Genomic DNA, 14,623 nt, shown 5'->3' with positions numbered 1-14,623 from the left:
CCATTACGCTTTAAACGCTTAAACATGATTTAATTTAAAATGCTTTCAACGCAAACTTAACTTAAATATATCCTCATTATTTCGCCATTACGCCAGATGTGCTAAGTGCTAAACTAATCTAATAAAAATACAAATAAATAGTAGTTTATGCCCCGGCGCCCCTCGCGCCAGACTCTCGCGATCGAATGGTTCCGACCCTACATTTATACTCGTAATAAAAACTTTGTTATGAATTCTTGTATCTGATTTAGTTTTGACAATTCCGAGTCTATCTATAGTCATATATAAAGGCGATGAGTTTGTTTGTATGAATAGTCCGATTTGTAATATCTTTTTCCGTAAGATAGCCCATTTATTGAGAAAGGTATCAAAGTATATTAGTGGTAGACGGCAGTTGCCTAAATTTCTGTAAGGAATATACTTAGTCGGAGGGAGCTATTGTAATTACAACGGCCTAAGGATCATAACACCTCAGTAACTAAAGATACATGGGCGTTGCTAGGCACGACTAATATAATATATAATAACTCCACCAGTAGGTGGGCGTTTGTACAAGATAGGTACCACCCACTCAACGTATATTCTACCGCCAAGGTATATAAATACTTAGTATTGACATGTTCCAGTTTTAAGGATGAGTGAGCAGGTGTAATCACAGACACAAAGAACATATCCTACGTGACATTGGCGAATTAAGCTGTGCCCTGTCGGCACAACTAAAAGCCATTAAACTAAGAATTGAATTGAATTGACATAAAGAACATAACATCTCCGTTCCCAAGGTTGGTGGCGCATTGGCGATGTGAGGAATAGTTTTTTTTTGCGGCATAAATGTCTATCTTCCTATACATAGAAATAAAAAAAATAAAAAGTATATTTTTTCCTTTCTTACCCTGACCATAAAAAGAGCATTCTCGCAGTTACCAAAGACGCTGTTAAGATGACATTAGAAATAATCTTACTTAACCTTCGACATGAATGTCTTCATGGTTGTATCTCAAACTAATTTATGATTAAATAGATCGGGGCATCGTAACCAAAAATGATAAAAATACATTGCTAAACTTTCCTGATTTCGATTACAGATAAAATATTCCTTACTCGACTCCAGTTCTGCCAAACGCTTGTCGTTTTCGATTCTCCCGATCCCATAAAGATATCGGGTATCTGAGAGGCCATAAACATTAATTGGGTATACAATTATTGTCTCTGTGGTCAGGGGACGGTGCATAAGTGCACTGACCCTTGGCTAATTGTTTGTGGTCCACTAGCCGTTGTGTGATATGCAAACTGACACCAATATAAAAATAAAAAATAAATATATAAATGTAACATAAAATACTTATCGAAAAAAAATCTACCACCGGTTCGGGAAGACATGCCACACGCACGAGACGAACTGTCGAAAGAAACTCAGCGGGATTTTTTTACAAACAATTTGTGTTTAGTGTTATTGGGAACTTCTTTGCGATATTGAATAAAATATTATATATATATTGGACAACATCACATACATTACTCTGATACCAATGTAAGTAGCTAAAGCACTTGTGTTATGGAAAATCAGAAGTAACGACGGCACCACATACACCCAGACCCAAAACAACATAGAAAACTAATGAACTTTTTCTACATCGACTCGGCCGGGAATCGAACCCGGGACCTCGGAGTGGCGTACCCATGAAAACTGGTGTACAAACTACTCGACCACGGAGGTCGTCAATGTTGTGTAAATAATCACAAGAAAATTTACAAAAAAAAAAAAAAGTCGCTGAACTCGTCTCTTCCGTCGTTCTTCTCTGGTCTGAGGTGTTTCTTTCCGATCCGGTTGTATTCAATTTGACAATCAATAAGAAAGTGTAATGTTACTCTTGAATAAAGGAATTTGATTTGAATATTTTTCGATCAATACAATCCCAAGGTGTACTTTCTTCCATAAAGTCATTAGTTTTATATTGACTTACTAAAGGGCCTTACAAAAGAATTACTGGTCCGTAGTTAGGTAACAGAGGTACTTGTTGTTACGGAGAAATATTCTTAATTTGACTTTGCAGTGAAGCTTTAAGGCCCAGGTTAGAATTAGCGCGAATAGTAAGACTACAATTAGGTAAATTCATATCAGCTGAGATTTAAGAAAGCTGAATGCCATAAGATATGCTGTGTCAGTATTAATAGCCTTATTTGACATTTTTTTATTAAGGTTTAGAGCTTAAACTATTAATTGAAATCCCGACATAAACAACGTTATGAAACAATCATATTTCGCCATATTTTTTTATATTATTAACAGACAGACCTTTAAATGATCTAAAATAATAATTAATAAGCTGTTGTAGAACTGTAGTTCGTGTTGGTGAAAATTTAATTGCTCTAAAATAATTGTTGGTATAAAACACGGTTACGATATCCGAGGCGCCATAAAGTCTAGTCCACATTAAGCTATGTATATACAATAAATTTAAAGTCTAGATAAGCCACAGACCAATGACCCTGGCTTTACCTACGTGAGGGTGCAACTTACTTGGGGGTGTAACCGTGTCGCCCAATCAGCAAGCGGAACAACAGGTGGGCGCTTTTCATCCCTGAATTTCATGGATTTAACCGCATAGTCTGCCGATTTTATAACGTTTCCTTAGATTTGAGGCGCTGTTGGTGACATAAGAGTATATGACGTCATTTAGAATCAAATATGGCGAACACTAAACGCCATGATGGAAAATATATCAATGATTTTGACTTTAGATAAATCAGTCTTAAGAAATAATTTATTTCATTATTTGTATATGAATGCTTTTCTTAACAATATTTAATATAAATGTTTAAACACCATAAGTTTTACATATACTAGCATTGGACATTACATGAAAAAATGGGCGAACGAGCAACGGAATTCAAAAATATATATATTTATAGCCTATAAGCATCTTTGGAAGATTCCGCGTCGTTGGTCACAAGACTTATACCGATATGTTCAGTAGTTATCACATGATTGATTTATTTTCGATTTAATTATAACTTATCAAAAAAATCTTTTTAAAATATATAACCAGATATGTTCGTTCAAAATTTTGAAAACGTTTTACGAATGAATATGAGTGATATGTCTAAGAGTAGAGACAGCAAAAAAATACAAATTTGATTATATTTTTAAGTGTTATTTTATTAAAAAATAATTGATTTACTATGGAGGTCGGAGATCTTCGTGAGTATGTATATGTTTACTGATAGATTCACGTATTTAAGCTACAAGATATCATCAAACATATTACTTATATATACTTACAAAAAAAAAATAACCATTTATTTCACACAAAATATAATGCAAAAATATCACGAGTACATTTTTAGAACCAACAATTTTACAACAAAATTATATAATTTCCCCCTTTTAAATACATAACAAGATTTCATTAGCTTTACACGAAATAGCACATATTGGGGTTTAAATAATTTATTACCGATTGAATGAAACTTTCACTATTAAATGACAAGGTACATTAAGCTACCCGAACTGATTTCACACAGATAAAATAAAGGTCTGTAATCTATATACAACGTTCAGATTGTAGAACCAACATTAAAAAAAATGTTGTTCTTATCCGGCTACGAAAATTGAAAATTCAAAAAGAGGGCCTCCTCCTGTATTGCATTGTTTAAAAGATCTAAGCGCACAGACATCAGAAAGCTATTAATATTATATAGAGAAGTTGAAAAAAAAATTAAACAAAATGTTTTTGTCAGTATGGAACTACTAAGAAAACTAATGAAAACTTTTTTTTTAATTCGATTATAAACTTAGATAGTTTTGAATGTTTGTAATCCTATAATATTTAACATAACTCAAAACGCGTCTTAAATTAATAACATTGGCATGCAAACAAATACATATTAAAAAAAATATATTTGGCTGTACTAGAAAATATCATTGCATGTAAAAAAAAGTACGTTTAAATCTCCGACTGAGTCCTTTAAATTCGGCACATCGCAAATAATTAATTAAAAAAAATTAATAACTACTTCATTTGAGATATTCGACCTTAACTCACGTCAATATAGACTTACGAAACAAACTAAATTTTCATATAATATAAAACATAGAAGTCTTTATATTAATATACTGTGTTAAACATGTACAAGCGAGGAGTAATATTAAATAGCACGGTGTCCACGGCTCGTTTACATAAGCTAAATTACACCAGTTACCCGTACACACGCAGGCATGGAAACGTGCATATAAGGATATACCGCGGGAAAGTGGTACCAGTGTTGCCACAGGACTTATAATACAACCATTTTCAATATTCTGCAACAATAAATAAAATATTAGCTTTAATTAATTAACCTAAAGTAACACTTAATTTAATCTTGTTAAACTTTTTGAATGGAGTTTGATGAAATTTAAATTTTAAAAACACAAACAGAAAGATATTTTAATTTTTCAAAACGCCTATTAAAAGAAACAAATATTCAAGTAGTATAATAAGTTTTTAAAGATAATTTCGCAAGAATATAATAAATAATCTGAATGTAGATTACACCAAGAAAAACCGACAAGAAACTCGATAAGTTACTCGATACTAGTTTTGATTAAAAGGCGTTTTTAGTTTATATGATTTTTAAATCAAAGAATACTAAAACTCCAAGGTCTTTTAAAACTTGAATGATTGAATGTATAACGATCTTCAAACTCATTCGTCTTCATTCCGAACCTGTGGTTGCATTACATTTTACAATGCGATTCAAATAAGAATAGGACTGACCTCACGCCATCTTGTAACGTCATAGCTGTTTTAAATTATTTTTAAAAATAATTTTGAGTTCAATAAATTTGATAATACTTTTTATAAATATTATATAAAATTAGTTTATAGATTTAAAAGGTGGAAAGTTAATTTTCATTGCAAGTTGTACTTTCAAAATGACAGTCGACAGATCTATATTATATTAATATAATACACAGTGTACTTAAGGTATTAAAAGAGCTTGGAGTTAGTATTCTTTGATTTGATTTGTTTTAACTTTGTAAGTTAGCAGTACTCAAAAGTGCTTTTTAAAGCCCACTTGAATTAAGTGTATTTTAATTTAAAATACTTATTCAACTCACCCACAAACTTCTTTCGAGCTTAGCCATCCGCTTGCTAGCGAAATGTTTACCCATAGTGGGATGGAGGCGACTCCTGCACGTCCGCTGGGTGTAAATACCACTCAAATCGATCCACCGTACCGCGCAACCACCCGTCCATCGACCGTAGATCGCTCTCGAACGAGTGAAATTGCTTCTGTAACCTGGTCTGATAGATAGATTATAAGAACAAACTCACACTCACCGCAGAACACGATCGTAAAATGTCGAAAAATTATAAGCGTGTACATTACTATAATAATTATAACTTAAAGGAAACACTCGTCAAAGTTTTAAATAGGATTTTTTTATAACATGGTTTGATGGACGACCACATGGCCAGCTGACGTAAGGTGGGTACCACTACCCATAGACATCGACCCTGTGAGAAATTACTTACATCGATAATTTGCCTGCACTCTTGGGAACTGAGATGTTAAGTCCCTTGCACCTGTAGTTATACTCTGCGCGGACAAAATAATCGTTTCATTAAATATTGGTCTCTAAATCACTCACATATTAGAGTATTTGCAATACTTCTTGAAGGATGATATCTTGCCCCTGGCGGAGGGATCAACTGGCACGAGGGGAAGGAAGTCCCCAGCGAATGCGTCCGCGCAGTGCGCGTGCTTCGGGATCCCGGGAATATCCAGACCACAAACGTAGCACTGAAGAGACAGAAATCAATATAAATCTAATCTATCCATCATATTCTAGTATTTAGCCCCCTCCCATGTTTCCGAAAGTGGTAAGGACACGCGAATCCTGTGGTGCTCACCCGGGCTTGCACCCCATCACCACAGGATTTTCATATGTTTATCGTCATCTAATACGCAGTTTACTTAACATTACTTCACAATTACCAGTAATAAATCTATGGCAGACCTGTCTGAGTGGGAACCACACACTCACCAGCATTTCCATCACCAAATGCCTCTAAAGTTTCAGTAGTGTTTTGTACATTTACAATTTTTTAATTTAAGTCAGCCACGACCATATTGTCAATGCTTAGTCAATCATGTAGTCCAAGTTACGTCCCTAGTGCCTTTTATTACTGGGTTACTAATCCATTAAACCAGAACAGAATTGAAAATGTAAAAGGGACCTACACAGAGAGACTTCCACCAAGCTCTATAACCAAGTAAATGGCTTAATAGAAGAGGTAATCTACCAATAAGATATATCAAATCTATCAGCGCCATAAACAACCTTAGCGATGGTAGCACCCGTATAATTAGCATCATACTCCGAAGTAGTCGGTGCTTCCGTCGTTGGCGTCGTACAAGTCGGTATAGACATATTGAAGAGCGTCTCGTTCAACTTCCTCGTCAAATTACTTTCGAATTCGCTCGCTAGATCAGCGATGATCTGCAAAAGTCGCGGTATATCCAACTCACGACGCTTAGGTCCTATCGTGATCGCTGTTTCGTTATCAGTATCCGAAGTAGGGGTAGGACCACGAAGACCCATTCTACTAGTATTCATTTCTAAAAAATCTTTCAAATTGTCTACAAAATCAAGTGCATTTGGTAAAGGCATTTTATATTCTGTTGATTTTGGATATGCCGAGACTTCGGTCGATAGATTATTAAAATCGGTTTCTGTTGTTAATTCGTTCGTAAACCATTCTTTTTCGGTGGTAGATGGTGATGTTGTTATTTCGGTGGTAGCAATAGTGATTGCATCCGATGTTTGTATATCATTAATGCTGTATGTCTGTGTGGTATCATTTGATTCTTCAAAATAGTTATATTTATAAGTTGATTCGGTTGAATGTGTCGTGAACGAATTTTCGATTTCCATATTAGTTAACAACTGTTGCAATGCACCTGAGGTAAAATATTTCTTATTAACTCTTGTAATACTCGAATAAAAAACAAAAGAAAAGAAAACAGACGGAAAAATAGATAAAAAGAGGAGAAAATGTTCACGGCTGGGTGTCCGGTTGTTAACCAGTTAAAAAAAAGAATATTAATAAAACTATAAATAAAAAACATATCTACAGATATTATTATTATTATATATTTTTATAATACGATTAGGCGGGCGGACAAACTATGGCACCTTATGTTAAGTGATCACCACTGCCCATAGCCATCGATGCTGTAGGTAATATTAACCATTCCTTACATCGCCAATACACCAGCAACCTTAGAAACTAAGATGTAACGTCTCCTGTGCCTGTAACTCCACACACGACATTTCAGATTTTCCAATTAATAAATATCAATTATATGTTAAAAAAAAACCTTTGATTAATAGGGCGTGATATTCGACATAGAATTATCTAAATTATAAATAAGTATGGAGTAAGCATACTCTAATTTAAATGCGGAATAAGTTATTATTCATATTACTGTATTAAATATTCTAGGTAATTAATTTTCGGAAATGAGTAACTACTGAGTTTCTTGCCGACTTTTAATAGCATCTACATTTTAACAGATGATGAATATAACTTAATCTCGCAAAATGACGATTCAAAAGTACTCGCAAGGACCAACTCAAATATACTGAAATGTGATGGATTCTTTTCTTTAAAATATTTCCTTATACCTTTAACGTCTCCCATTGTCTCAAATCTCGTAGCTGGTTTACCCTGGTATCTTTTAGCTCTTGTCGATGTGTTATTGTCGTTTGTAGCAGACGTTTCGTCTATAGTAAATTAATTAGAACAAAGATAATTAAATTACGAAACATATTTAAGTATTAATATAGTCTCCTGCAGAAGTTATGAGGATATGATTCTGATCAGATGAAGAGCATTTAAGAAGTTAGACCAGGAGATCACCTCCGTTTATAGTCATGGACAATGTAAGAATCAAAAATTAAAACAGAAATATATTTATTATTGTACGTTCTGCTTTGTCTGTTGCTTGAATTTAAACTGTTAGATGTTAATGATGTTTTCCTTCACCACCAAGAATGTGGTAGGAAAATCAATGCCACTTGTACTGGTTCGAACCTTCGGTTAGGATAACTTTAAAAAATATGAGTATAATGTACATTGAACTTTACATTGAACTTAATCTCACCGTAATAATCCTCGTAATACTCCACATCTTCATCATCAAACAAATCATCGTAATCCTTGTACCCCGAAACAAGAGGTCTGACCCCCAACAGAATGAATAAACTAATAATTTTAAACACGAACATTATTACGACTATAACATATAAAAAGGGGGAAAAACTTGGTAATTTTAAACACAATCACATTTCTAACATATTACACCAATATTTGATAAATGGTTGTCCGTGGTGACGGCTTCAGAAGGTGACAGAAGATAGAATTAAAAAAAGAGTTTCTATAATATTAAAAAAAAATAATTAATCTGTGTCTGTACATATAATAAAATTGGAGTGTCTATTACAATATTACAATATTGAAATAACCGCTTTTTACTAAATACAAATGTACAATCTTTTTGTCTGTCTGTTTGATTCAGCTAATCTCTGGAACGGCTTGACTTATTTTGACGGGACTTGCTTTGGAAGATAGTTGATGTAATAAGGAGTAACATAGGCTATTTTTATTTTACTTTTTACTTAAATTATTTCGGTATACATATCGTGTATACATTATGCAATTAGTAAAATGCGGTTATTTAAATATTTCAAACAAACTCCAAATATATTATATGTATAGGTTTGTCGTACCAACGCGCCGCTATGCGTTTTTTTATGTTATATAGATATTAATCTTCAAAAGATCTTCTTATATATTAAAAGCGTAAGCCGATTTTTGTCCCAGTCCCGATTTTTGATGGTACGATGGCTGCACATAGAAAATCGGTTATGGTCTCATTTTGAAGAGCTCCAGCCGTAGATGTGCAGAAAAATAAAGGGGATTCTTGATTGCAATTTACTAAATCTATTATATTATATTTATTCTTCTCGGTAGAATCTACATTCCGAAACGGTGGTTTTACTTTAAAAAGTTTGTTAAATGACGATTCAAAAGTGCTTGTAAAAGCCTACTTGAATAAAGTATATTTTGATTTTGATTTTTATGATATAATTATTACAGCCATAGGAAGCCGGGACTTGTAGCTTGTAATTAAATAAATTCAAGTACCCAAATACATTATAAATCTAATGTTTCATCTTGTTATATAACAAAGTCAATCTACCCTTGAAATACATAAATATATTTTTCCATCCCTCCCATTCAGTTCCAGTCGAGTTTATCTTAAATGCCCCGATCTTTCATGATTAAATTATATCTGTAGCGTTTTGCAAAATAAACACATTTGCGGATAAGAAGTCCTCCGAATTACAGTAAAAGTTGGGCGATAACCGTAAATTAGCTTGAATAGGCTGAACACGGAAACCGAATAGAAAATTCCTTTAGTCTACGACAAAATGGCGCCGTGCTGACGGGCGCCGAAAATTTCCCCACGCGCGCCTTACAAACGACACAAACGCCACCGCAGCTTTAAAGAAAAATCTACCGTATTACGTTAAATACAAAGTACAATTTCCCTTATTATAATTTTGACGTTGAAGTATTGACTTTTCGTTTCGACTCTCGTTTTCGGCGACTGGCAAACATTGATAAGCGATTTTGATCTTTATATTTACAACAATAAAGTGTATTTTAATTTGTTTCAAAATAGCAAATCTCTATCGACTTTATATTTTTCGTTGGCGAAGTCGTGTCTGGGTGGCGCCAGTCACCATTATAAGCAATTTGAATCCACTGTAAGCCTTATATCCGTTAACTAAGGTTGTATTTTAAATGGCAATAAATCAATGTGATTTATATAATAGAAGCAAGTGGAAAGCGTCGTGAAAGAGGCTATATACGTAGTTTTATGTGTTAGAAGTAAATAGGGGTGATTGTGAGCCTTTAAAATATTTGTATCCATTTGTAAGATGTTTTCTGAACAATGACAAATAGCTTTTGAAGTTTAGACAGTTTTATAGATTTGATTTTATTTAACTTTGCCTCTCAATGAATTTAATTCACATGAAAAAAACATCGTTAAATAAGGTTTAACCCTCGATATAATACAAAATAAATAATGGAATTACTTGGGAGACCGACATTTTTAACTTTGCCGTTTCATAAATTCAAATAATTTGTAAAAAATTCATTGGTAAAGAAGGCATATTATTCGATACAAGATTATATTGATGATAAAAAAGCGTGGAGTTAATGCTTGTTGACTTCCAGGCAGGAGACATGACATACATGTATAATTGTATTTAACTAACATGACTGTATTTTTAGATGTTGAAAAAGAGTAACTACTGAGTTTCTGGCTGGTTCTTCTCGCTAGAATCTACATTCCGAACCGGTGGTAGCTTTACTTAAAATAATTTGTTAAATGACCATTCAAAAGTGCTTGTAAAAGCCTACTTGAATAAAGTATATTTTGATTTTGAGTTAGTATTCGTTGATTTTAATGCAAGACAAAAATTATTTAATTATATTTACGAATTAGTTACGAGCATCTTCCCAATGTTAATGGTGGAAAGGAGTTCTTCTCGGTAGCTTTCTAAACTGGTAGTTCTACGTGTAAGTTAATCCTAATTATTATTTAATACATAACGATTCAAAATTACTTATTACCGTAAAGAGTTTAATGAAATATTTATATTAACAATACAACAGTCAAAATAATTAATACGTAAAAATACTTTTGTTTCATATTTAGTATTAAATTGCGGCATCTAAGTCGAACGAGTGAAAACTTATAAATAGGGTATTCTTGGTAGTGAAAAAGAAATTATGAAATTTGATAAAAATTAAAGTATATATAGAAATATACTTAAATATTTTGATTTGGAGTCATAAAAGCGCATTATAATTAATAGTCGTAATTTTTAGTCTCTATATATCTTTTCTGGAGTTTCAATGCTAGTATTTGTACATTGCACTCCAACGATTGTAATTCATTATTTTCCCAAAAAACACCAAATATTTATAGCTGTTAACATTGAATGAGTACCGGTCGTACATATATACACGATTGTTGTTTTTAACAATCTGACGTCATCGAAGTGACTGTCAGCGTTTTTGCGGGAATAAAAAAGGTTTAAAATTTAATTTAATTTTATGGAAAGACAGCGTGTTTATTCTGTCGAAATAAATGTGCGGCTTTTTATTAGGAAAATCAACATTTTGAAGTACTTTTTGGATACCTATTATAGGAGATCTATTCAACCAAAGATAAATTCCATTAGTTTAACATTAAGCATGGTATTAAACCAGGCCTGTGTTGACAACTTAATCGACTATTATAATTACGTAAAATAATTTCAAAAATATATTCATAAATAATAACATTTGCAAAGCAGCAACGTCTTAAGCGTAACGAACATCCTAGTACAAGAAGTGTTCTGACGACTTAACCAAAAAGAAAAAATCTGGTGCGCGTCACCGAAGGTTCGAAACTTGACCATCATTGGCGAGGCGCTCCGGTATTTGGCACCCGGTTTTTTGGACCCCTTGTATCCTGAGGCGCATTAACGCCTAATGTTAACCAGAATTTTATTTTGGACAAAGACTGATAGATGATTTTATAAGAATTTCTACGAACTCGGATAGTAGCTCAAAAGTTAAAAACGATTGATGAATAATTTGGATTTAATAATAATTAAAATTATATCGATTTATTTTGAAAAAGCTAGATTACATGACTTAATATACCCCCTGGTGCCGTGATAATCCCTGCTCCTACCCGCGCTCATGTCTTTATGAATACAAGCAGAATCATACGATTGATCCTAATAAGATTACCAGTGCTATTCTGTAATACATATTTTTGATACGTGTTACACGTTTAAATGTTTTTTTTTTTTTTTATGTTAGAGGTGGCAAACGAACAGGAGGCTAATCAGATGGAAAATGACTACCACCGCCCATGGACATCTGCAACACCGGGGGGCTTGCAGGTGCGTTGCCGGCCTTTCAGGAAGGAGTACGCTCTTTTCTTGAAGGTATATATTTGATATCATTTAAACGTGTAACGGATTATATAATCATTTTTGCATGTATCTTTCTGATATTTTACGATTGTGTTCTGAGATGAATAAGAGTTTGTTCTTACGGAATAACTGTTTATTAAGGCTGGTATAGCATTGGTTATGGAAGATATGGTTAACATTTCATATGGGCACTCGATGGTGGCCTATACGCAAATGAAATTCTGCGAAGAATCAACAAGGAACTGTTTTTCATCAATATTATTTCTATATATCCAGAAAATAAACTGCGGAGTTTCTTTCTTTTTTTTTATGATATCGGTAGGCGGACGTGGAAATGGGCCAACTGATGGTAAGTGGTCACCACCGCCCAAAACAATGGCGTTGTAAGAAATATTAACCATTCCTTACATCGCCAATCCACCTTGGGAACTAAGATGTTACGTCCCTTGTGCCTGTAGTTACACTGGCTCACTCGCCCTTCAAACCAGAACACAACAATACTGAGTACTGCTGTTTCTCCGGTACTTTTCAGGTCAGGGTATTTTCATCTCCGAACCGGTGATAGTGAGTTTCTATATTAAATAAAGGAATTACATTTGATTTGATTTATAATAACTGTGTAGTTTATGATGAAAAAAGATGCCATTACGGCTTTTTTTCGGTTTTTCTCGGTGCATATATCCCTAATCTGTGGTAACTTTAAGTTTGCTGTTGTAACATCATGCTTTAAAGAAGGCATGTTTGGAAGTATATTATTATTCGATTTGAACACGTATTAAGTAATCCCGAGAAAAATATAAGCCACGCAAAAATTAATACATTTTTAAATTCAGTGATGAATTTCCCCCCACTTGACACTAAATTTATTTATTTATTTGAAACACCATCCGCATAATCAGAAAAACAACGCAATCAAAATTACACGGACCGATGCAGCGTGACACCAGTGTGATCACTACAGGTATTTATATTGTTTATTGTTATCCAACACTACTACTCTTAAATTAATAATAAAAACTTAACTTTGATTATTTCCGCCCCATATTTTACTTAAACACTCAGCTACCAACTTTCCTATTTCCTGATAACGTCATAATGAATATTAACATTGTGAGAAATACTATCAATTAGTAAAATTAGTAAAATTGTCTATGCTCAAATGTCATTGTCTTTGTTTAGGTATATGTCTAGTATATGTTGTGAACATTGACTTTTATGTACATATCGTACACTAGAAGCTATGTATGATAGGATATATGTTGGACTACTCTGTAATAATAACGGATATGAGTGTAATTATCAGTTAAATAAGACAATAACTATATGTTATTAATAATACAAAGTTCATTTGTGTAAGTTAAGTCATTTAAGTTAGTTTTATGTTGAATAGCATCGTACGCTGTTTTTAATTTAATTCAAGTTATGATATTTTACCATTTCAGTAAAGTAGATTAAAGTTTTTAAAAATGCAGTGGAAACCTGAACCGTAAACGGATTTCTGAGCGGAGTCTGGAGTTTGTGAGATTCTTAATCGCTAAAACCTACGTGAGATACATTTTGATATAATTCCAAGCGCCGGCAACAGCGGATTTGATACCTGGTCTGCTCTAGCCCTAAGTTTTGGATATGGTCTACTGTTATGTTTTACAGTATACCCGTCTACTCTTCGGATTTGTGCTATTGGCTCGTTAACATGGTCAACTAATCAGCAAAATATAACGCCATCGTAAACGTTTAAACAAGCACGCTGTAGTCAGCTACCAACCATACCGTCTTTTACTTGGCTTCTATCGATACCATCAACACTTAGCGCCCCAACAACATAGATGGGAAATACCAACCCCCACAAAATCAATCCCTAGTAGAGTCGGCGCCAAGATGACTGGCTTTTAAATTCTGCAAACCACTATTCCGTTCTCAAATTTAATTAATCGATTGGTTGTTTTTAAATCTATAATAATTATTTTAAAAATGTATTGTTGATAAAGTATCCTTAAAGATATCAAAAAAAGAATAAAAAATTATACTTATTATTAAACAGAACTCGCAAATTTAAAAATCTTTTCGTTTATTTAATATTTTCAGCGCCATCTTTTAATGCTCTTACAAACCTTCATGAAACGCCATCTAGTAGAGAATAGAGAAAAACCGGATATACTTTTGTAATTACATGATAACAATACTGTAGATTTTGCACGCATAATCGATATATATTAAAAATGATATAATAATTTGATTTACGATTTCGACTACGTAGAGTCAGTAACTCTTCTGTAGAGCAATGTATACGTTTTTAGAACAGGATCACGGAAAGCTAAAAAATTTTAAAAGAAAAATTACATATTTTTTTACATGGCAACTGTTTAAAAAAGTGTAAGGAAACGAAAATATATGTAAAAAATCATAAACTGACAAAGAAGCGCTTTGTCTCTTTTTCACGGGTCAGGGTATTTTCTTTCGCAAACCAGCGTTGGCGTTTAATTTGAAGATCATTGAGTAAATTTAACGCATCTATAATAATAATTTTCATGCTTAGAAGGTAATAGGTAAAGAAACAGATAAAAA

General features: G+C 33.2%; 1 protein-coding gene across 1 annotated transcript; it reads right to left on the bottom strand.

Moving 5' to 3' along the window:
* Nucleotides 1-4,041: 4,041 nt before the first annotated feature.
* On the bottom strand, nt 4,042-8,375 carry LOC113391893 (uncharacterized). Its single transcript, XM_064219405.1, has 6 exons — nt 8,158-8,375; nt 7,679-7,777; nt 6,332-6,951; nt 5,639-5,790; nt 5,105-5,291; nt 4,042-4,303 (listed from the first exon to the last, which is right to left on the bottom strand). The coding sequence occupies exons 1-6, from the start codon at nt 8,279-8,281 to the stop codon at nt 4,079-4,081; spliced, it is 1,407 nt and encodes a 468-aa protein (XP_064075475.1). The 5' UTR covers nt 8,282-8,375; the 3' UTR covers nt 4,042-4,078.
* Between the last annotated feature and the right edge of the window lie 6,248 nt (nt 8,376-14,623).

Source organism: Vanessa tameamea, chromosome 28 (genome assembly GCF_037043105.1).
Source record: "Vanessa tameamea isolate UH-Manoa-2023 chromosome 28, ilVanTame1 primary haplotype, whole genome shotgun sequence".
Classification (NCBI taxonomy): Eukaryota; Metazoa; Arthropoda; class Insecta; order Lepidoptera; family Nymphalidae; genus Vanessa; species Vanessa tameamea.
The sequence above is the reverse complement of the archived record's forward strand: the minus strand, read 5'-3'. Positions and strand labels throughout refer to the sequence as shown.